The sequence below is a fragment of the Mixophyes fleayi genome, chromosome 3, assembly GCF_038048845.1.
Source record: "Mixophyes fleayi isolate aMixFle1 chromosome 3, aMixFle1.hap1, whole genome shotgun sequence".
Classification (NCBI taxonomy): Eukaryota; Metazoa; Chordata; class Amphibia; order Anura; family Limnodynastidae; genus Mixophyes; species Mixophyes fleayi.
Genome location: NC_134404.1, coordinates 151,835,575 through 151,859,486, shown reverse-complemented (window position 1 = coordinate 151,859,486; position 23,912 = coordinate 151,835,575). Strand labels below are relative to the sequence as shown.

Here is a 23,912-nt window from a genome sequence, read left to right as displayed (position 1 = left end):
TTTACATCCACGCGTGTCCCCTAGACCAACAAATGGAGTGGTGGTTCACTTGCCTGGCTTCTGGTTAAGCGTAATGTGGATTGCAACAGTGGTGGAGAAGCAGAGGGCAATAGGGCAGCAGAGGGTGAAGGGGCAACAAAAGGCAGAGGTCAACAGAGGGCAGTGTTGCAGCAGAGGGCAGTGGGGCAACAGAATGCAGTGGGGTATCAAAGGGCAGTGGGACAACAGAGGGCATTGCAGAGGGAGATGGCAGTGGGACTGGAGATAGCAGTGGGTCTACGGGTAAACTTGGGGAGGATAGTGAGGGTAATCTTGAGAAGTGTGAGGAAATTAGGTGTTAATTTTTAAACCATCATTGCTGTTCATTACTACTGATTGTAAACACATGTACTTTTTAGCCTTTAATTTCCCACTTTGTTTATAACTTTTAAAGTCTTCTATTTCTATATTTCTGACAAACTGACAGATGAAGATCATTGTTCAGTCTGGCCATAGTCATTTTCAATTGAATCTAACTATACAGACAATGCTTTGGCTGGGTACACACTACAGTAATTTTCTCCAGATGTGTTATCTATAACAATTTTACAAATGATTGATAAAAAAAAAGTCCTGATTAGAATGGCGATGCATCTGTACACACTATACATGTTTTACAAGATTTACCCTCAGATCTGTGCTCTTCATCTGTCATAACCATCGGCTGAAAAGATCATGACTTTGTAAACTCTATGGAAATCCTGATCGTGAGTGCATACACACTGCAGGATTGTAACATCAACGTTCCAGCGATTAACAAGATTTTTAGTCCGGTTTAAAAATCTTGTTCATCGATACAATGGGCTTTGGAGCAATAATTGTTTATTGTTGCAGCATAAACACTAATGTGATATTGGGCCAACTGGTCGTTTATCGTTTGATTGACCAGATAATCAGCTTAAAACACTGTAGTGTGTACCCAGCCTTTGTTTACTACAGATACATTCAAGACCATAAATATTGGGACTTCGACACAATTCTCATATTTTGGGCTCTATACACCACCACAATGGATTTGAAATGAAACTAACAAGATGTGCTTTAACTGCAGACTTTCAGCTTTCATTTGAGGGTATTTACATCCAAATCAGGTGAACGGTGTAGGAATTACAACGGTTTCTATATGTGCCTCTGCTTTTTAAGGGACCAAATGTAATGGGACAAACTAAACAATCCTACATCAAACTTACACTTTTTATTACTTTGTTGCAAATCCTTTGCAGTCAATTACAGCCTGAAGTCTGGAAGGCATAGACATCACCAGACACTGGATTTCATCCCTGGTGATGCTCTGCCAGGCCTCTACTGCAAATGTCTTCAGTTCCTGCTTGTTCTTGGGGCATTTTCCCTTCAGTTTTGTCTTCATCAAGTGAAATGCATGCTCAATCGGATTCAGATCAGGTGCTTGACTTGGCTATTGCATAACATTCCACTTGTTAGCCTTAAAAAACTCTTTGGTTGCTTTTGCAGTATGCTCCGAGTCATTGCCCATCTGCACTGTGAAGCGCCGTCCAATGAGTTCTGAAGCATTTGACTGAATATGAGCAGATAATATTGCCCGAAATACTTCAGAATTCATCCTGCTGCTTTTGTCAGCAGTCACCTCCACTCCCTCTAGCATGTCTGCGGTGGTCTCGAATTTTGTATTTCAGTTGATGCTTGATTGCCACCTGTGTGAATTGTTCAAAGAATGTTGCAATGTATTCTATCCAACATATTTTAAAAAGACTTATGCAGACATACATATAGATAGAAATGTATTGGGCCTAAAGGACACATACTAATAACAGAAAGCTACTTAGCGCTAATTCTTATTTTAAAGACTTAAAAAAAGTTGACAAAATAGGAATGACAATGTCCAAGTTTTTAAAGTTATTAAAGATGTTGGTCTGCCATACCTTGGACAATGTTTTTTAAGGTTTGCCAAATTTACGGAGAACTGTACCAGCACTTCAACCGCTCTTATCAAAAATGTGGGCGCCTCTGCTTCGTGCTCGAAGCGGAGGAGCCTGAGCCTTGGCTTGGGACTGGATGCTGTCGCTCAGTCACCAATCTAAACAAGGGAAAAAGGCAGTCATTAGTAAAAAGCATTTCAGGGCCTATGCACTGTTTCCCATAAGTCCTTGTACTCACCAATAGAAGAGAATTGAGGGAAGACTGAAGACAAAAATAGATGGATAGAAGTGATGGATTAGAAACCGTAGGATTCTCTAAATGGGGGAAAAGGCAGTCGATAGTAAAAAGCATTTCAGGGCATATACACTGTCTCACATATGTCCCTGTACTCACCAACAGAAGAGAATGGAGGGCAGATTGAAGACCAAGATATGCAATTGTATCGCAAATCATACAAATATTTTCAATAAATCTAGCACCTATGAACTCTACTGAAATACAAAATGACATGGCTGAATCCTCTCCAGCTGTATGGCTGTCACGCCCCTAATTGCCTGTAGACGGATGATTATTGAGATTAATTGACATAATTGAATTGACAGAACATCAGCCATTTTAGATATGGTATAGAACGGATACGCGAGTGATGCCTATGCCCACATGTGGCCTGAGAACCAATCAGTGATGAGAATGTTAAAATATCTCATTCACGTGCAAACATGAGATCAGCAAAATTGTCCGGTGCCGAGCTGTGGGAACTTACTAGTACCATGAACCACTGTTTTGGTCCTGCAGCTCGCTACATTTTCAATAAGGAAAAAAGTGATGCCTACAGGGCAGCAAAACTGGTACTGTGGCAGAGGTTTGACAGCAAGTGCACTATAGTGCAACTGCAGCACTGCTGGAGTGACCTCAGCAGAAGGTAACCCCAGCACCTTGCAGATCTCAGTAGTGAAATTGCAAGGTGTAAGTTCTCAATTTAAAAAGAATAATGTGAATAAATTAATTAGTGTTTGATCTATCCCTATGTAGAAGAGAAAGTATTTATTAAATGTAGTAATGTGGCTTGTAATAACCTTCAATTGACAAAGTACAAGACCTGCTATGTTATAGTAATGTTTCAGACCAATATGTGATTAATATAAACCTCCAATGTCAATTCCATATTAAGTGGTGTAGATGTTTGTTCATTTGGCTAATGATGGTCCATGTGTGGTATTGGATATTTCACATTGCAACCTAACATTATCTGGATGTTTCTATGTATGTGTGAGGCAAAGATAACCTTTACAAATAAATAATGTGTCATATTTCTTTCAACTGAATATCCACGTCAACGCTGCTACCGGCAAAATCTGGAGGTCAAGAAGGAGGTCCAGGCAGATTTAAAGGATGCCTAGGAGAATGCCCAGGAGGAGGCCCAGGAGGAGGCCCAGAAGGAGTGCTTTCCCCACTCCCCGAACAATCTCTTTCCCCATTACTGGAGGAAAGGTTCAGGGTTGAATCCAGGGATACATGAGACCCTAGAGGAAGAGGCCATGGAGGAAACCCTGGTGGAGGAGGCAGGGTCATTCCATGTAAGTATCTTAATGTCGTAATGTAGTCTAACATTAACTATTTTGATTTGCAGCATAAAAGTGTAGTCCTCAGAAAGCCTTTCTTTCCTAAATGTGAATTTCCTTAGGCCTAGGCAAAGTTTGCCATTCCAAAGGTGTCTGACATCATGGACCTAATAAGCGTCTGTTGCCAAGCAATCCCTCCCACCCATATAACTTCATGTGCCTAAAAAAAGAGGTGGCCCTCTGGTTACTACCGTGTTCAGCAACATGAACCTTTGCAGAGAGCATTACTTAATGTTCCCCTTCTGTGGTTTAAGTATGTCATAAGATTGCTATTGTAAAATGTGCTTTTTCTTTTTTTTTCAGTTGACGAAGAAATCTCACCCACCCAAGTTGCCACCCCCCCCGCCCAATTTGCCAAAAAGTATTGCTAAATATATATATTTTAAAAAATCAAACAAAATGTTAAACTTCATAATATTTTAATTGAGATTAATTTTTTTTTTTTTTATCAAACATAATCAAAAAATTAAGTTATAAAACACTTATTGGTTGGTGTGTGTGTTTTGTTTGGTAAGGAAAATATGTACTAATGTACATTTGCACCATAATGAAGTTACATTTGGAACATAACTGAATATATGAAATACATTTGACTAGGCATTAACTACAACACATTTTCTCACACAATGTACGGCAGCACAGCAATTAATACATTATCTTCACACGGTATATGGCAGCACAGCCATTCTCCAACTATCACCATATTTTCTTTATTTCACATCAGAAATATCATACAAACAGCATACATGCAGCATCATAGAATGGGTTAATAAACAGGGTGAGTATGACATATAATAATATAATATAATAATAATAATAATATAATAATATAATAACTATGATAACAAACATGAATGTAAGGAAGGAATTGCACACCTGTGTATTCCACTGTCAATCGGCATTATGCACATCGTACTCTAAGAGAAGAGCAAATAATAGCGCACTGCTAAGTGCGCCAGTGTTCTGCCACTTACTTTATTTAGTACTAAATTCATCAGGGAACGTATTTCTTGTATATGTTTGAATACATATTCAACAATAGACGTTTCTTCATACCCGCTCCTTGTTGAATATGGACATATATATACCCAATGTACATGCATTTAAATTATTTTTTTTAAAAACGCATATTATGTTCGCTCTGTGGTCCTTAATGAATGAGGCCCAACAACTGCCCTTTCTTATTTTATTAAAGCTGAAATGTCAGAACTGATTTATATTATTTTGATCACTTTTAATTGAACCCCTAAGCATTTATTTTTTCTAATCTGGAATGAAATTTAATTTCCTAATGTATTAAAAGAATAACAAATACATGACTTATTATCGACTAGTTACTGTGGCCATCATCATTATCATCAACATTTATTTATATAGCAACCGCATATTCAATAGTACTTTATAATTGGGAACAAACACAGTGATAAAACAATACTGGGTAATATAGACAGACAAAGAGGTCAGAGGGCCCTGCTCAGAAGCTTACATTCTATAGGACAATGGGAGTGTTATATATGAGGTTAAGTGCTATATATTGCATTTTGATCCAGACGGATTGCAAAGGTAAAAAGTGCTTAGTGGACTATATGATCCAGTCACATATCAATGTTGGTCAAAGGACTGTTGTCTTGTTTTAACTGTTTAAAGGGTGGTAATAGGGTAATAGTCATTTCAAACTCAAAACCCTAATTGGGCCAAGTCTAGGGGCTAGATTTACTAAGCTGCGGGTTTGAAAAAGTGGGGATGTTGCCTATAGCAACCAATCAGATTCTAGCTGTCATTTTGTAGAAGGTACTAAATAAATGAAAGCTAGAATCTGATTGGTTGCTATAAGCAACATCCCCACTTTTTCAAACCCGCAGCTTAGTAAATATAGCCCTAAGACTGTGTGAGCCGCAAGAAAAAGAAAGAGCCTCATATGCAATTTTTAAATGTGTATTATTAAGAAAAAACAAAAATAAATTGTAATGTTTTCTTCACGACGCTTGACACTGTGTCCTCCATGCTGATTTTGCTCTCCTTCACCTATCTCCACTGTTTCACTTTGCGCCCTCCATGCTGCTTTTGCTTCCCTTCACCTATCTCCCCTGTTTCACTCTGTGCCCTTCATCCTGCTTTTGCTCCCCTTTCATCTGTCTCCCATTTCACACTGTGCCCTCCATGCTGCTTTTGCTCCCCTTTCATCTGTCTCCCGTTTCACACTGTGCCCTACATGCAGCTTTTGCTCCCCTTCACCTGTCTCCCATTTCACACTGTGCCCTCCGTACTGCTTTTCCTCCCCTCCATCTGTCTCCCATTTAACACCGTGCCCTCCATGTTGCTTTTGCTCCCCTTCATCTGTCTCCCCTCTTTCACACTGTGCCCTCCATGCTGCTTTTGCTCCCCTTCACTTACCTTTATATTGCTTTCTTTCTTTTCTTCTGTTTTCTTTTCTTCTGTTTTCATCTCTTCTTCTTGTGGCTGCTCTCTGTGCGCTCCTCATGCAAATGTCAGTCGTGATGATGTCACACCCAACATTCAGTACGAAGGGAGGAGGGGAGGAAGGCGTGGCGACAATGGCATCAGATATTTGGTATGGCAGAGTCAGATAAGCATTTTTTTTCTTTCTGGGCCCGGGCTGGGCCGTAAAAACTATGCATGTTGGCCACATGCGGCCCGCAATTCTGGCACCCCTGTAATAGGATAACCTAAGGAGGTTAAGAGGATGGCTGAGGAATTTGGCCACAAAGTAAAACCCAAAAAAGCATTTAGTTGTAACTGCATCAACTACCACGCAATTGTTTCAGTCAGTCAACCCTGCCTTATATATGTCATAGCTGACTTACACAGTTTTGTAACTGTAAGGTTCTGCTGGGATTTTGAACATAGGAACTCTGTATTTCAGTGCCTATTGAGTTGCTGTACCCTTCTTTCTGGTCTGTCTTTTCTGCCATAATGACTCCAGGTACGGTGAATTTTCAGAAAACTTGAGTCCCATTTGAGACCTGCTCAAACATGGGATATTGCTGGATTATTGAGTGGATTGCCTCTATGTTAAGCCTTGAATATGCATTTCTGAATTTGCTCCATCCTGGTCCTGTTCAAGTTGTTTTCCTTAGCCTTGTCTATGCGGTTTCCCTGTTTCTGTGTCTGTTCTCTGGTGCTCCTTGTGCAAGTTCTGGAGGGCGTAACTGAGGGCAATGACACCTGCTACTGACACAAAAAGTGCCAATGGGTGCCTTGTGTGACAAGTCAGTTTCCTTTCTTGTGTCTATTCTGTCACTGATTTCTCTATTATAGCTGTCCTTTTTGACTTCTGGTATTGACTCTGGTCTGCCTAATTACCCATTTGTTTAGATCCTCTGTAATTTCTCTGCCAGCTCGACCCCTAGACCTTGACTTGTTTGATTAATCTCTGGTTTACTGCTTTAATCAGTTTTACGATGGCTGTTAATAATAAGATTTCCCCTCGACACACAACCTACACTACTGTGGGATCTATCCCATTTTGCTGTTGTTGATCAGCAATCCCCTGCTGAATCTTCAATTGCTACTCACTATTTTTTTCAACTTACATAATTGAAAAGATTGCTTTCTGAAAAATCTTTTTCATAACATTTTTCTTTTTTCATGTATTTGTTTACCTGCATTATGCACAAACAGCAAAGATAGTTTACAATATTGTTACACTTCAATAAAAAAAAACATGGTATATGTTGGATGCAATTAAATGTAATGTCATCAGCCATGTCATTAATCAAGTCATTTTTTTTTGTTTTTGTTTTTTTAGAAGTATCTTGCTAAATGTAAAATGTTTTCTTATACTGAACATTTTCTAGGGCTGAAATAATTAATAAAATGTTAATATAGCTTCTTAAATGATGAATTTACATAGTATTCAACGCAGATCAAGCTAGACTGTATTATTTGTTCAAATATCTGCAGTGCATTCTGCAGTCACCGAATTCCACATGCAGCAGTGAAGCAAAGAACGTCAGACTTAGGAACCCTAGCAACAGTTGCCATAGCGAACATTCTGTTATAGAATGAACTGCAGTTCTATAAAATGATCCACTGTGATTATTCATTGTTCACTCTTGGCATTTGTAACTGTTTTTTTTCTTCAAATGTTACAGTGTGTTGTTTTGCATCTCTACTAATTTATATTGTTTATCTTTCACAAGTTTAAAAATATATACAACAACGTCAAAAAGACAATGCAATCTGAAAATTCTGTTATTGCCATCACCTTTGTGACAAAGTGGTAAAGGTTATCAGGCTTTAAGAATGTATTGTTCAATCTACGTCAGTATGTGCAATTGCTAATAATGTTATTTTGCTTTTAAACCTATATTTTATTCTTCTTAGCAATTAACAAATCATTGACATGCCATGGCAATTGTACAATTTGTATAAGTAATCTCTGCATTTCAATTGATTTAATGTTTGTGACATGATTTACAGAGCTTAAGAAAAGGAAGTAAAAAACAAATATAAAACAATATACAGTATGTGGTGGTCTTGCAAAAATACAATACTTACAGCTGAAGTTGCACATTTATGCTTTTTGCTACATGCATTATTTAAGATAGCATGCCTGTAAAAAGGTAAAGCTAACATGATTTCTTTTTACTGTAAATAGTAAATGTCATTTATAAGAGAGAAAACTGCATCTCCATGGTGAAAATATATCTTTGGATCTGCTGTGTATCTCAAATTGCAGATAGGTGTCTATATTTCCAATGGGGCATCTAGGTTTGTGGAACAAGATGGATGCATTTGTGGAAGAGCAACAATTTGCATAGGCAGAGCGGTGCAGTTGGGAGGAGTGATGTAATTCCTAGCGAAGTACAGAATAGGAGCACTGGTGACTCTTGTTTTGAAGAGTAGTGCTTGAATCTTGCACCAGTTCAAAGCTAGCGGTGACTGGGTCTCATTCACTGGGAGCCAATCACAAGTGGTCAATGTGGTAAAACACTTGTGATTAGCTGGGTGGTAAGAGGAGACATGGGGCCTCCCGGCTCTATTCATATTGCGTCAATCATAAATAGTGTGTGTATTTTTTATGGGCGATTTTGAACATTTGGACTTTAATGAATCAAGAAAGTTTTTTTTTTTTTCATTTAATGGTGAACAAGGGTTTTGAAGGTCTGATTTTCAATTAAACTTTATTTTTTGTTTTTGTTTTTTTATTTACCCTCTTGGTATAATGTGAAGGGTGTTATGAACCTCTGTCCACACAGGTGTGTAAATTGAACCACTTCAGGAGTCCCAAGAGGAACCCAACACTCTTGGCCCCCCTGTTATGGTGACCCTCCTGTTATAGTGGAAATCAGTCCAGGCTGTCTAACGCTTTGGCTGGTTGAAGATTTGAGGACCCCATGTTGCCTAACTGTGCAAAAATAAGTACATGACATTGCAAAACACTATTGACCTCATTTAGAGTTGGACACAAAGTCCATTTTAGGCGCATCCAAGCACCATATCCACCTGCATATTGGACGCAATTAACACTTGCGACAGATTTCGGCTCACTACAAGAGAATGGGAGGAATGCGGGAATGTGAAGGCGTAACCCTGTAAGTAAATCCTAGACGCAGACACAACACACGTCAAAAAAGGTCTAAAACTGTGCGGCAGGAATACGTTGGTGGCGCAAGCAGTTAGCTAGCTGCAGGAACTGCTCGAGGCTCAGTAGGGTATTATGAGTGGGATGCAACTAGGGTTGCATGCCACTCGTAATACCAAGCTGCGGCACACTCCCACTCCTACACTTCTTACACAGACTTTGCGTCCGACTCTAAATGAGGTCCTATTTGTGCTGTAGGACATAGTTTTACAGCTTTGTAAATAACTTTAAATGGGAAATGCTAGATAGATTTTTAAGCCATACTCTGTGAAATATTCATATGTTCCACTTATTTTCAGGGGAAACGACTTATGGGAAGAGCCATTTACATTTGTTGCAGTAATCTCCCACTAAACACTAATGTCATTCATATTTACAGAACCCTGTTCTTGTGTTTTGTTCTTCTGAATAGGAGTGACTTTTTAGTAGCTGCAGACAAATTAAGACATACAGTATATACTTTATTATTTTCAGATGACCTCATTTTCTGCAGTCCAAAAATGGGATTTATTATATCCTTCTTAACAGAATCAGATGAACTGAGACTCATTGATATGATTAACCATTAAGTAAATACATTTTCAAATATGTGATGATAAAATAGTAGAACTGGCTTTGTGACATATGCGTCTTGATTTGGCTTTTAGCAAAATAGGCTTAGGTTGCTGATTCTACAGCCAGGGCCCTATTAGTTAAAGGGAATTTGCCCTGGGCCCAACAGTATAGGTCAAACATCAGCAACTGTTGGCACTTGAGGACATTTTGAGTGGCACCCAAGTGTGCCAGGACTTGGGGGATGCCCACATTCACCACCATGGAGCAGCAATCTGCATTAGTGGCAGCATACCACAGTTGCAAGCCCAGTAGATACACTGCCAGAGCAGCAGGGGTAGTCTTTACTACTGCTCTGTCTCTCTCTGTCTCAGTGTCATATAACTGCTACAGGTGAGCTACTGAAAATATTCCTGTGTACCTGAATACACTGTTGAAGACTCAGGTAAGATGAAGGGTTATATGAGGACAGCACAGTGGCTTAGTGGTTAGAACTTCTGCCTTATAGCACTGGGGTAAAGAGTTCAATTCCCGACCATGGCCTTATCTGTGAGGAGTTTGAATGTTCTTCCCGTGTTTGCGTGGGTTTCCTTCGGGTGCTCCGGTTTTCTCCCACACTCCAAAAACATACTAGTAGGTTAATTGGCCCTAGTCTGTGTGTTAGGGAATTTAGACTGTAAGCCCCTATGGGGCAGGGACTGATGTGAGTGAGTTCTCTGTACAGCACTGCGGAATTAGTGGTGCTATATAAATAAATGGTGATGATGATGATGAATGAGGGGCATATAAGTATAAAGCTGGTCACATGTGTGAGAAAATCTGGTAGGCAACGGACATGTGACAAAAATAGTGAACAGGAGGATATGTGTAAGGAAATCTGGTGAGCAGAGGATATATGTAGACAAGCTGGTGGGTGGGGTGCATGTGAAAGAAAACCTGCTTATTTACTGGACACCATAGTTTCAACTATATATTACTATATATTAGGTAGCTACTTATATTTTTGAAGTTTCATTTAGTAGTTATTTTGCATAGCTTAAAATCCTGATACCACTCATAAAAACAAGTAATCAACAATAAAAGCTTGTTACTGTTTGCATATGAAAATTTTGAACGTGTTTTTGATGACGTGATTCAATTTGTAGTTGCTACAGAATGCTACAGTATTGTGCTATAGACTTATGCTAGATGATCATTAAATTTACACAACAAAAAAAAAAACTATTAAACAATTCAAAGCATGTGTGTCTGCAGCTATATCCAATCCCATATGTTTAGATTGCCTTCGTTATATACACTTAGATTAGCAGGGATGTCTCATGTGCCTTACTTGTGGGAGAACTCCTATTTATTCCTTAAATTGTAACACTTTTATATATTTTTCTTTTGTTATGTTACGTAAAGCGCTTAATTAAACTTGAAACTTTTAGTGAGCTGAAGTATATTTTTCTATTAGCTATGGAACTATGATCTCTGCTTTTATCATTCAAGTGCAGATTTTAATTCGGGTGTTCACTTTGGGAGGCTAGGGTTAGCTCAATTTGCACACCATTACTAAACATGTATGTAAAGCCAGAGAAATCCCCCCCCCCCCAAAAAAAAATTGAACAGTTAAATAACAACTTCTGTCTTTTTTATGAGTCATGAATGAGCAGCTGTAAGTCTACATTTGGTGATTTAAAGTTGGAATACAATGGCTCCCAAAGCATATTATTTCTATAATGATTGTATCTGTAACAGGTTAGTTTTCAATTGTGCAGTACAGCAAAACACACTGCTGAATTCTACGTATAGTATAATATAGTAGTAAGAAGCAAAGAGAAACAGGTGTAGCTGAACCCTATGAGAAACACACTGCACATTCATATTGACATGAAGCAAAAGTTTTACAAGCATATTTAGCATGCAGAGTAATATATAAATGATATAAGAAACACATTGGAACAACCCACATGCTAGTATCATCATCAATATAGGTCAAGAACAATTATTTATAAAATCTCCATTCAGAACATTATAGATAGTAAACATAATTTAACTTTGTAACCTATGGACACATATGCTGTGCAAATAGGTTACATTATAAATTAACCCATGAGTGTCCGTGCCAATGAGAAACATTTACTGATCATAGGTACCAAAGTCGAAAAGTGTTGCGGAAGTTATGTAGCTGCAATATCAAACATTGTTTATTTAATATATAAACTTACTTCAAAGTCAAGGTCAGAATATCGTGATTTTCTTCTCTATTGTGCAGGAGAAAAAAAGAGAAATGAAGAATGATATTAAAATTGGTGATTTCCTTTTAAGCCTATGCACCCCCCTTTATCATGCATAATAAAATTACATGAGCAAGATATTTACTTAAATTAAAGGACACCCAGCAATGGCAGTAAGGCTGTAAACTATGCACAATTTTGTAAAAATAAAAGAGTTGTACTGCTTAAAATATCATAAGCTTGGAATAAATAATATGTGTTTGATGCTCATCCCTTCCCCGCTGTGCCTAAACCAGATTACTGGGTTGGTAAAGATAAGAATTATTACTTAATCAGAAGATGGGCTCCTATTTATTCAGTGTCAGTGCCTAAAATAGATTTGTACAAAGTTTTGTGATAGTCATTATAATTATGTATCTCTGCACTATAAAACAAGAGTTATGTATCAAGATCATGTTTGTTATTACATGCCTTTGCCTCTTTAGCCACTCTTTCCCTTAAATTAGCATTGTAAAGTATTTAGTTGGCAAATATTGTATATTGTATACAGGTAGTGGACAAACACATAGAAACACCACTTTAAAGTCAACTAAGTGGTTGTTGGGCCGTCATGTGCAGCCAGATAGACCTAGATGTACTGTGTCATTGAACCTACTAATGTCTGGAATTGTGCAGAAGGCAAGCAGCACCATTATTTTATTCTACAAGAAAGTCAGTCAACTGATAATTGAGTGATGGTGGTGATAAAAACTGTACCAGACATTGGATGGATTCAAATATGGTTACTAAAAAGGCCATAACATACAGGTAACATTGGTGCCATGCTCATCAAACCATTGGGCAACCATGCGTGCTCTGTGGATGAAGTCATTGTCATCCAGGGAAACACCCAGTCTGTCAGGAAAGACATGCTGCATCAGAGGGTGAAGATCACTATTTAACCATTAAAGTAGTGATTAGCAATGACCTTGCCTCTTAAGGGAACCAAACCATGAGAGGATTCTTTAGGTTTGTGCCACACACAGACATGTCCATTTGTGAATGACAAGGTGAAGGATTATTCATCTGATTATATCCTCCTCTGCTTGGTAATTCAGTACCTGTGATTTTTGTACTAGTAATCACCCAAATATGCATTGCCAGGTATTATGATTGATTTATACGCTGCTCTGTAGAGTTCTCATCTAAACATATTTTATTCAACTGGCTGTACATTCCTCAAGTTGATATATGCAGATAATTGTTATGTAGTTGCTGTTCCTGTTTTTCCTAGCACTTTGCATTAATGCACGGATATTATGATCTTGAAATATCCACTGCTGCCCTTTCCTGATGATGTTTTTCCCCTCAAAATTCCATTCTGATATCACCTTAGACATTGCTGCTCATGAAATATATGCAACTTGAGCTATATTTGTCACTGAAGCTCCTGGCTAATTCATCCCAAAAATAAACCCTATTTCAAAGTCAATGAGTTCTCCTTGTGCATACATGCTAGCCTTAATGTTACGAAACCATGACATTCCAATACTTTTATACCTGACCATGCTGGGATAGTATAATCTTAATAAGCACACAAGCCGAGCATTGCTTTCAGTATGTTTGGTGTCTCTCATTTACCCAAGTGTTTCCATTTTTCCACACTGCCTGTATATAAGTAGCTAAATTATGCAAATCTACACAGTGGATCATTTTATTACACTTGTGGTATATTATTACTGAGTTTACATGACATTATTTTTAAGATTCTTGTTTATATTGTACAGTATGTTGACATAGTGTATGCTGTAGATTACTGAGACCTAAATTAGAGTATTTTTCACTGTCATTTACAAGGGTGATGAGACGGAGGTCCATGTTACCTTCAGGGGACCAGCAGTGGTGATTATGTTGTGGATGGATGAGACTCTGGCCCCATCTGAATCAGATTATGGATGGGGGAAAGTGACTAGGAAGCTACTGGCCAATGGTGTCATACCCTCCTAGGCTGTGAGCACCAACCTTTGCCAAAGCTGCACGCACAGCCAAGAGGTGTTTGTTTGGTCACACACTGCCTAGGTTGCCAAGGCTCCACGTGCAGGCTAAAGTGGCTCCAAATATACAATCATTATAGATTATTCACACATCATAATGACAAGTCACTTTTAGGATTTAGCACTTTAGGTGATGTGACTGTCTTTTATACTGTACCAACAAAATGCATAATGTGGACTATACCTAACATACAACTAATTCACTGTATCCATAGTGTTCCAAATTCCAGTACAATCTTTCCATTTAAAAATCTGTGTAACTGTGAAGTTACAGAAATGACATGCTATTGCAGCATGATAACTGTTTACAACTACATCATTCAAGCTTTTTACCCCAAGCAATGTCACATATCACACACCAATGCAATTCAATGAATGGTTTGTACAAAAGTTCTGCACCACATTCTTAATTTAAAAATCAATAAATAATATCTAGTTTCCACTTCAATGTCAGTAAATACTTAATTTCAGTAAACTGTCATCAGTGATTTAGGCATTACAGATAGCAATGTTTGATAGTGACTTTTGAGTTATGTTGCTTAATTAACTATTTGGAATATCTAACATATGTTATGTGTAATTATGTCAGATATAGTGGACTTCTTTTCTTCAACAAGTTTTAGCAGCTACAGAATACAGTGCCATTGTAGCAACTACAACAGCCATAAAGAGAAAAAACAACCTGAAATTAAAAATATCAATAACTGCTAAAAATAAACAAATGTATTAAAACATACATACAGATGGAACATGACTCGTTTGGATAAATGTGATCATATAACTATCACATGACATTTTAATTGCGCTATTCACCTCTAGCCTCACCATAACTCAAAAGTTTTATTGAAGTTAGCACTATACAAAAAAAGGGCAGCTTGATTGTGCTGTTTATCAAAGCCATTCACGCTCTGTAACTGTGTCTACATTATTCATGTTTAACACATGACCCATTATATGAAATTTTAATCACTGCTTTATATGACTCATTGTTTGTTTTATTTTCCATCAACAAAAATAGACAAATTGTTAAACTGAATTTAATTATGTGTTGGGAAAGAACGAAGTATATCAAGGCAAAACATAGCAAATAAACTGCCTATAAAAAGAACACCAAAGTAGCATTAAATACATCATTAATAGACAAGCTAACACATTTAATGCATTGTACTAAGATGCTAATAGATACTCCTAAATCAGATTACATTTAATGCAGGCAATAGTGAAATTAAAAAGTGCTGCTGAGAAAAAAAGGAAAATATTTGGGGGGGGATATTTCTGAAAACTGGAGCGCAGAAAACAAAGTGCTGTAACCCATAGCATCCAGACTTTCATTTCCTAAACTTAACTATAAGAATGGAAGTCAGAGGAATATATTTACTAACCTGCGAGTTTGAAAAAGTGGAGATGTTGCCTTTAGCAACCAATCAGATTCTAGTTAGCATTTATTTAGTACATTCTACAAAATGATAGCTAGAATCTGATTGGTTGTTATAGGCAACATCTCCACTTTTTTAAATCCACAATTTAGTAATTATAGCCCAGAATCTGATTTGTGCCATAGGTTCCAGATCCTTTTCCTGTGCAAATGTTTTCAGAAATATATGCCAATGAATGAAACGAATATAAATAAATAATAAAGATTAATGGCATGTGAGGAAAATTTGAAATCACAAAATCAAGAAAAGTATATTGCATATAAATAAAAAAACAAATGGAGAAAACAGAACAATTTACATCACATGGGAGAAATTCTTACTTAGCCCATATTTTGTAATCTGATTAATTCCACAAGTGAGTCATCACAATTATATTATTAGCACTACATATACAACTTCTTTAATGAATATAACTGATTTGTTTTTAAATACAATTAGTTTATCTGCTATTACTGCTTCCCTTGTTAGTGAATCCACCAAACAGAATCATCAATAGCAGCCACATGTGAAAAACATGATATGACAACAGTACATGAAGGAAATCCTTTGAGAGGTAATTGCTCCCAGGTACGATCTCACATAACAGCAGGACACTTGGTATCTAGTGTAATTGTCATGGTCTATTTTGAACAGTCATTTATAAATAAGTCTACGAAGGTAGACTTTTCCTTCAAAGATAGAACCTTCAGTTTTGGCACCTACAATATTATTGAAGTGACCACATTTTTCCTATAAAAACCTCATGTATTAGCCTCTGATCTGCAAACAAAACTTTAAAGGAACTCTAGCATAAAAAAACAAACAAAAAGTATATTAGTATTGCAAATATATCTATTTTTAAAAGTAAAGTAAAAACTTAATTATTACATATAAGATGTATTAAAGCTCATACCTGTCGTTAAAATGTTTAAATCTGACAATTGTCTGTTTTGGATTTTTCATATATGCAGAGCCTCACCCTCTTCATTATGTTTACAGCCCAGAGTTCTTGTTTGTGTATCATTAATGTCATTCATTATTTGTGCACTCTCCAATTCAGTAACTGAACAGGCTCATTTCCATTGAGTATGGTCCTCGGAACTCAAATGAGCAATATTTGCTAGATCAGCCTATTTTGAAGTCGTGTGACAATGACAGCTTATTTAGCAGAGATTTCTTTATTATTATTATCCTATGCTCTACATGTTGAAATCTTAGTCATATGACTTTTTGCATTCTTCAAGCTGAAGATGTACATTAAGTTCTGCTGCCAGTTTATATTTATTTTTAAGACAGATCTCATTTAAATAAAAGCTTTAGTCAAGGTTCTGAATTGTGCAAAGCACTTTCAGCAGTGTAGAACCATGATGACAATTAATAGCTGAGCAAGAATGCCACCACTCTCCAAATGTTTATGCTTGACGTGCACATTCTGTATTACTTGTATAGTGTGTATGTACATCTACTGTCCTTAAATCACCTAGTATTTTTTCTTCCTAAGGTGCCCCTTCCCCCTAGTCGGAGATACCCGGTGGATAACCAAGGGGGATGGTGGGGAAATGGAATGACTAATCACAAGCCACAATCAAGAGATAACAGAATGGAGAGACACAAAGTTTAATACCTAAGCCCATATAAAGGAAAATGTAAGCTGGGCTTAATGAACTATATGTGTAGGGTCACAATTTTGTAATCTGCATTATTGTGATATTATCTATTAATGCACACTGATGTTTAAATAGGAAATGTTTTCCATTTATTTGCTTGTTATGACAAAAATCTTGTATGGAATGTAAATCTCTTTAGAATTTACCTTAAGTAGTAAGCAGAGCCTGATTAGGATCTCTAGGCAAGATAGTGGTCTGTGGCCCGTATCTAATAACCACTGCATTTATACTTGAGTTTAAAACAAAGTCATACAGGCAATATGAAGTATGAAATAAATGTAGGAAATTGGAAGTTACCAACCTCTAGGGAGCTCATAGATATTGTTGAACCTGTTTCACTTCTTGATAATCCTGCACTGTCATCCATCTCTGATGCAATGAAGTTCTTTACTGCTGTGCGCGGCTCATAAGGAAGGCTTTGCATGTGTTCTTGAGATACAAGATGCTGATCTAAATTCATACCAAATTGTTCCATTACAGCTGGATTCATGCTAAATTCAGGATTGACTTTGTAGTGTAATAGTCTGTCATGAGGCAACGTATCCATTGCTATGTTCATTTTATTCTCATCTTTCATTTGTGACTGCATGTTCCCAGAGCCTCTTGGCATTACAATATAGTCACTCTCCATCATTCGCTCCTGGGGATGGACCATATCTATGTCTCCACCTCTAAGGTGGTCATCTGTGCATAAGTACACAGTTCGTCTTAATTCGCTATTCTCTTTTTTCAGACACTGCTCAGCCATCTCACCCATACTCATAGGCATGTGCAAACCAGATGGTTGTTGAATAATAACTTTAGAAATGATGTTTCCTGGCAAGGTAGAGTAGCTCATTCCTTCTGTGTTCAACCCCTTTTCATCTTCATCATCATTCAGCGAAATCCTGGAGAGAGTTCCTGTTATGGTAGCAGCTTTGCAGGGGCCAATGTCCTTGTGTAAAACTGCAAATTGAAAAGTATTATATTTCCATTATAATTGTACACATATTATTTGCAGCATATATTCTCTTCCCCCTATAATATTTTACATTCAAATTCTCTGATTGAAAAACATTTTGGTCTAGCCTAGTAACGTACACAGGTTTAGTTTGATCACATTTGACATTTAATCTTCTGTTCATAATTGACTTGTCTACAATGTTTATTCAAATAAAACACTTGGTTGTTTATACTTCTGTCCTTCAAGTGATCCCCTAGACTCCACAACTTTAGACTTGCAAAAATGTATGCCAACTGAAAGCTCACAGCAATATAACATTAATATAATTAATTCAGTAAGCATTACAATACACTTTTTAGTACAAAACCCAAAGCTATGCTATTTCTTGCTGCTGTTATTTTTTTTCTAACATTATACATTTATTGGCATAAACACAGAGAATAATAAATGGTGAGTTTTAATATCCCAGAGGAGGAGAATTCATACAAGTCTGTTGGCCTGAAATAATGGTCTATTGATGTGCATTTTGAAAGGCAGTTAGTGACCATGGGGACACTGCTAGTTACAACATACTTCATTACTTCACACTTGAGCATGTTGAGCAGTCATTTTTATGACTGCTAACTTTATTCAAGACTAGTGCCTGTTGTAGCATCAGTGGTCCGGGTTGCATTAAAAAGTAATGGTGGCATTAAGTTGTAATACTTTGCAATAATAATGAAAAATGTTGGAGGTTACTACTCACGCCTGCCAGGACTGGTTAGGCTGGTGGTCAGTGGTCTAACACACACTGCTGGCTGTAGTGCTCACATAGAGCCTGTTCTAATAGGAGAAACAATGGTTTAATCTATTTTAATCGGACTCTGTTGGGTTTCAAAAGTCGGGTGGCAAGTAAAAACAGTTGGATGGAGCACCCGGGAAATAAGTGCTGGGGAGAACACTGGGCGGTGGTAGTTATCGCGACTACGAAACGACAACAAGAGTTTCCCTGACATGAAATGTGCAAAGCTGTCAGACTGGTAAGCCTGAATGTTTGAAAAACACCCCTGCAACAATCCAGACGAATGAACATGCCAGCACCAGAAAATGACGTCAGTTTGAAGCCTGATACTATTAATCGTGCTGTTAAGCCAGCTGTTCATTGATTTTCACCAAGGCTTCTACATTCTACAGGCGGCGCCTCCTTGCATTACCCCCTTAACAGTACAAACAACAGTATCGGCCTTCAAACTGACATCATTTTCTGGTACAGACATCTTCATTCGTCTAGATTGTTGCAGGGGTGTTTTTCAAACATTCTGCCTTACCACTCTGTCATGAATGACAGTGTGAGGATATTATTATTATTATTATTAATATTTATTTATAAGGCGCCACAAGGCATCCGCAGCGCCGTACAGAGACAAACAAAATCACAATACATAGGATACCGGGTTTAACGCACATCTGGTCTACCTGGTACCTACCCAAGGTTCAAAATCACCCAGGCAAATATCCAATAAAATACAAATAAGTTTAGTTAATAAAATGGTAGCACAAAACAGCAATACACATACCATAATAACTTGCAACAAATAACACTACAGTCTGGCAGAGACAACATACAGGGTATAATTAAAACACCTCACCAGTATCCTTGTCACTTTCAGGGACTGCTATCTATACTTCCAAGCTTCTTCCCCTCTCTCCTTTAAGACTACCAGCAAAGGTAGTGGTCTTGAGTCACCATCACTCCGCTTTCAGGCAGACACATGGCTCCCTAAGACCAGGAGAGGTAGATCAGGGCAATGGCAGTACTCCAGGGACCAATTGTCCCTTTCCTGTCAGGGGCAGAGATCTATATCTCAACGCCAGCCTGGCTTCAGCTATCACTTGGTACTGAATGCCAAATTACTGTCCTCTGTAGCTCTCTTTTAAGCCCAAAAATGACCTCATCAGCAATTTCAGGACCTGCCTATTTGGTACTTTTCTGTGTTTAACTTTTCAAAGGTAAACATACAGACAAAGGGATAGCAGATGAATCACTCCTGATTTAATTAGGTAATCAGGTATTGTTCTGTGGCTATACAGCAGAGTTTGCTTAAACAGGAGAGATCATAATCCAGACACATTTACATTTAAATACACAATGCAGTCCTCTGTAATTAAACATAGAGCTCTATCTGTGGTCTTTTCCTCTATGCTAGCACACACAGACCCCCAGCTAAATAAAAAGAAGAGACCCCCTTGTGTGATGTGCATTCATACAGGACTGGTGGACAATAATCCTTTTTCCTAGGCTGACACAATGGACTAGTCTGCAAGATAACAAACCATGCCGGCAGACATTTTAACTACTTTCAAAATATAATATATACAAGCTTAAATATGACTGACAAATATGGGGAACCAGAGGGCTAGAAAAATTATATGTTTTTATAGTCCTCAGTTTCTGAGAAACGAGTTGCTGACAGGTTGAGGTGATATTAATACCTCGTTTCCCCACATTCAGTTTTGCATTTTTTCATATCGGGGAAATTCTTGTCGCCGTTCAGGTGGTCATGGTAAGGTACCCAATCCACACTGAGTACTATGCCTCTTTTCATGAATGAATGCAATATTTTGCAAATGCAGTGTACAAACGCAGACATAGCACAACTCTCATGAAGTGATGTTCGCACACTGCTTCTTGCTTCTCCATAAATTTAAGTTGTGTGCTTAGGCGCCAGCTAGAGCACACTCAGGATAACAAGACAGTAATGTATGCTAAAAATATAATCAATAGGGTTTAGTGCCAAAATAATTCAAATGATCAGAGTCTTTAGTGTGATAGATATTCTGTCTTTAAATTCACAATTTTTATCTCTCTCCAATTTTATACATAAAAAAGGTGGATTGTGGAGTCAAAATGCGTTGGCTTTCCAGCAGAATAGCAGCACTCATCTTACCAGTTTAACATTAACATCAGTTAGGGAGGAATGAAAGGTTTGCATGGGACTTTAAAGTATCTATTTTGCCCTCAATCTCAAGGTCCTTGATAGGAAGTTCTGCCATTTTCACATGGAAATTTCAATCACTCTTTATGTGTTAGATTTGTTTTTATATGAATGAATTTTAATGTTTTAGATTTTCCAATTAATAAAGGGTAATCTGCAAAATATTTTTGTCTTTTCCTTCCCATATGAATATTATTTTCTACACTGCGATTTGTGAGCTGTGACTCGTATAGAGCTGTGTTAAGAGAACCCCAGAGATATCTATCTATAGAGGAGTCATTTTCACTTAGTTTACTAATGTCATAAAAATAAACAATGTCAGTGCAGTCAGTGCAATCACATGGGGTGATATAAAGATATTTTGTTTAACACTCACCCCAATAGTCTCCAATTTTTGACTATACCAATACTGAATATTAACCTTCTCAGTACCACATCTCAATATCTTGATTTCTATTTAATGACTTCATTCACTTTGAGGCAAATCATATGAGCTCTGATTACTACACTATACTATCTTTTCTGCTTTTGCTTTTATGTATAATATTGTAGAGAGAAAAAACATGTGGTGTTAAAAGGAGAAGCTCTATCCCACTAAAGAACTAAAGACTCTGATCATTAAAATTATTTTGGAATGGTATCCTACTAGCTACATCTTCATGTATGATATACAGTAATTAAACATCTCAAATATTTCCATACTCAATTCATATACACTGAAATAATTTAGACAAGTTATAACTTCAATCATTAAGTATTTTTTTATGTAAAACCAATAGGCACAAAAGCATGTATAAACATGCTAAACACTGCCTCTTTCTACATCCCTGCCACGGACGCTTCTTTGACAGCGCCGCGGCTGCTGTACAATCGAGCATCGTCGAAATGGAGCTGCTGCGCATTCGCGGTTGCAGAAGCTCCTCCCAGGCATATCCAGGCATTACATCACTGGCTGCACTTGCTAAGGATGCTGAAATTAATATGAACTATGGGAGAGCAAACTCTTTTAACTATGATGTGCAATGATTTTACACGACGTAATGCAAAACGGTAAGCAATGTGCTGCTTGCTACGGTTCAGCTTATATTTGAACGGCAATTTTTAATGCATCCATTTTAAAACAGTTTGCCTTGGTTAGGAGAATACTTTAAAAACAATTACATCCTCAATTTGCATCTCTCAGTTGTTTTTTTGTAAAAGTGATAGCCTTAGTTAACCATTAGATACATGTCATGTGTCTGTCTGTTCATTGAAGTGAAAAAAATATTCTAGTTTGAGCAAAAAAAAATATTTTCCCAAGCAACTTGTTTTGTAGCTTCCAAAATAGTGAATTAATTTCCATTTGTACAGTAGTTGTCTTTACATAGCTGTTCTATATCACTGGCAAAAAAACCTCTTTTAACATAGGTTTCTATCATTAAGAAAAAACTATCATCTGACCAGGGCACAATCTGTGGGGAGTGTGTATGTTACCACTGTGTGCATGGGTTTCTTCCAGGTGCTCTGGTTTGTGTGGTAGGGAATTTAGACTGTAAGCTACAATGAGGCAGGGACTGATGTAAGCGACTCTCTGGAAAGTGCTGTATAATATGGTGGACTTATGCTGGACTTATGCAAATAAACAAAATAATATTAATGCAAATGATGATAATAATAATAATAATAATAATAATAATAATAATAATAATGATAATAATGTGAGCAATAATAATTGAAATTATATTTTCTTGGATGTGTTGCTTGAGTGTTTGAAGCAACTCTATTTCTCCATAGTTTCCATACATGACATATATTTTACATCATTTTGCAAGAATAATTGAAGAAAATTGTATGTAGTTATGTGGTTTAATTAGTCAAGTAATGAGCTTAGGGGGGAGGAGTCCCAAATGTAAGCGGTATAATGGAATATAAACTATGATGAGGAAAATACAGGATTCTAACGAGCACTGTTTCACCAAGGCTAAACACTACTATTATATATTGTGGACTAACTCCAGGTTTAACACCAGACATATCTGTTTCGCTCTATGTTTTATTATTAGCTACTTTAGGCAAGTTGCTAGGCAAGTGAAATCATTTTTTTTTTTTTTCAAACCAGGTGAACCAAACTGATACAAATTACATATTAGATAAATGTTGGGCACAAAACTTACAAGACTATTAAAGATTTTCCTTTACCGAAGGCTGTATCTTAAATAATTAGAGTCAAAATACTGTGTGGTTAAATGCATTAACTTCCTTTCAATTCACTGAAAAAGAAAGTATAATTATTGTATGTGGCAACACCTGCTATTATAGGAGTCAGAAATGGGCTAGTGAAGGAAAGTCATTTGCAGGATATATCAATCTTGTACAATGCACATATCAAGGCACCTTTTTAGAAGTGTAATGATTATTGATTGCTTCAGAGAGTGAAAATCTGACACTTCGGTTACACAGTAACTAAGATTGTTAACAACTTACACATTCTGAAATAGAGTTCCTGAGTGGTAACAGCATGCAATAGCATTCTTTATAGAAAAATGAGCGAGAATGGATAAATCTTTCATTAAAATTAACTAATCTGTAGTTTGTCAATGGCAATTTTGCAATAGCAATTTGTGTAGGATTTACTGGGATGTAAAATGAAAAAAAAAATTCTAGTACAGAAAAAATGTTACAATGTATTTAATATACAAGATTTGTCAAAGATTAATTATGTTTAGGGTAAAAGAAAAAATGATGAGAAAAATTAGATAAAGACATTATGGAGGCAAAATGCACGAAAGTAATCTAGTGTTCTAATACAAAAAGATGAGATTAATTAGTTCATAAATTAGTAACTTTTGCAGGGTATAACATATTCTGAAATATAGTAGTCATGAACTACAAGCATAGTGGAAGTCCAAAGAAAAATAAATCAAGCGTAGCATAATATTATGAACAATTAATAATATTTAATTT

The 23,912-nt window shown here is 37.0% G+C and overlaps 1 protein-coding gene across 3 annotated transcripts in view; it reads right to left on the bottom strand.

Annotated features, from left to right (window-relative positions):
• The window catches only part of ADGRB3 (adhesion G protein-coupled receptor B3), a 716,821-nt gene that overhangs the window by 15,545 nt on the left and 677,364 nt on the right, over nucleotides 1–23,912 (bottom strand). For all 3 annotated transcript variants that reach the window (XM_075202577.1, XM_075202578.1, XM_075202579.1), the window contains 2 exons: nucleotides 17,353–17,996; nucleotides 11,928–11,963 (listed from right to left, as the gene is read on the bottom strand). In XM_075202577.1, the coding sequence (XP_075058678.1) occupies nucleotides 11,928–11,963; nucleotides 17,353–17,996 (680 nt within the window). The remainder of the gene's footprint in view (nucleotides 1–11,927; nucleotides 11,964–17,352; nucleotides 17,997–23,912) is intronic.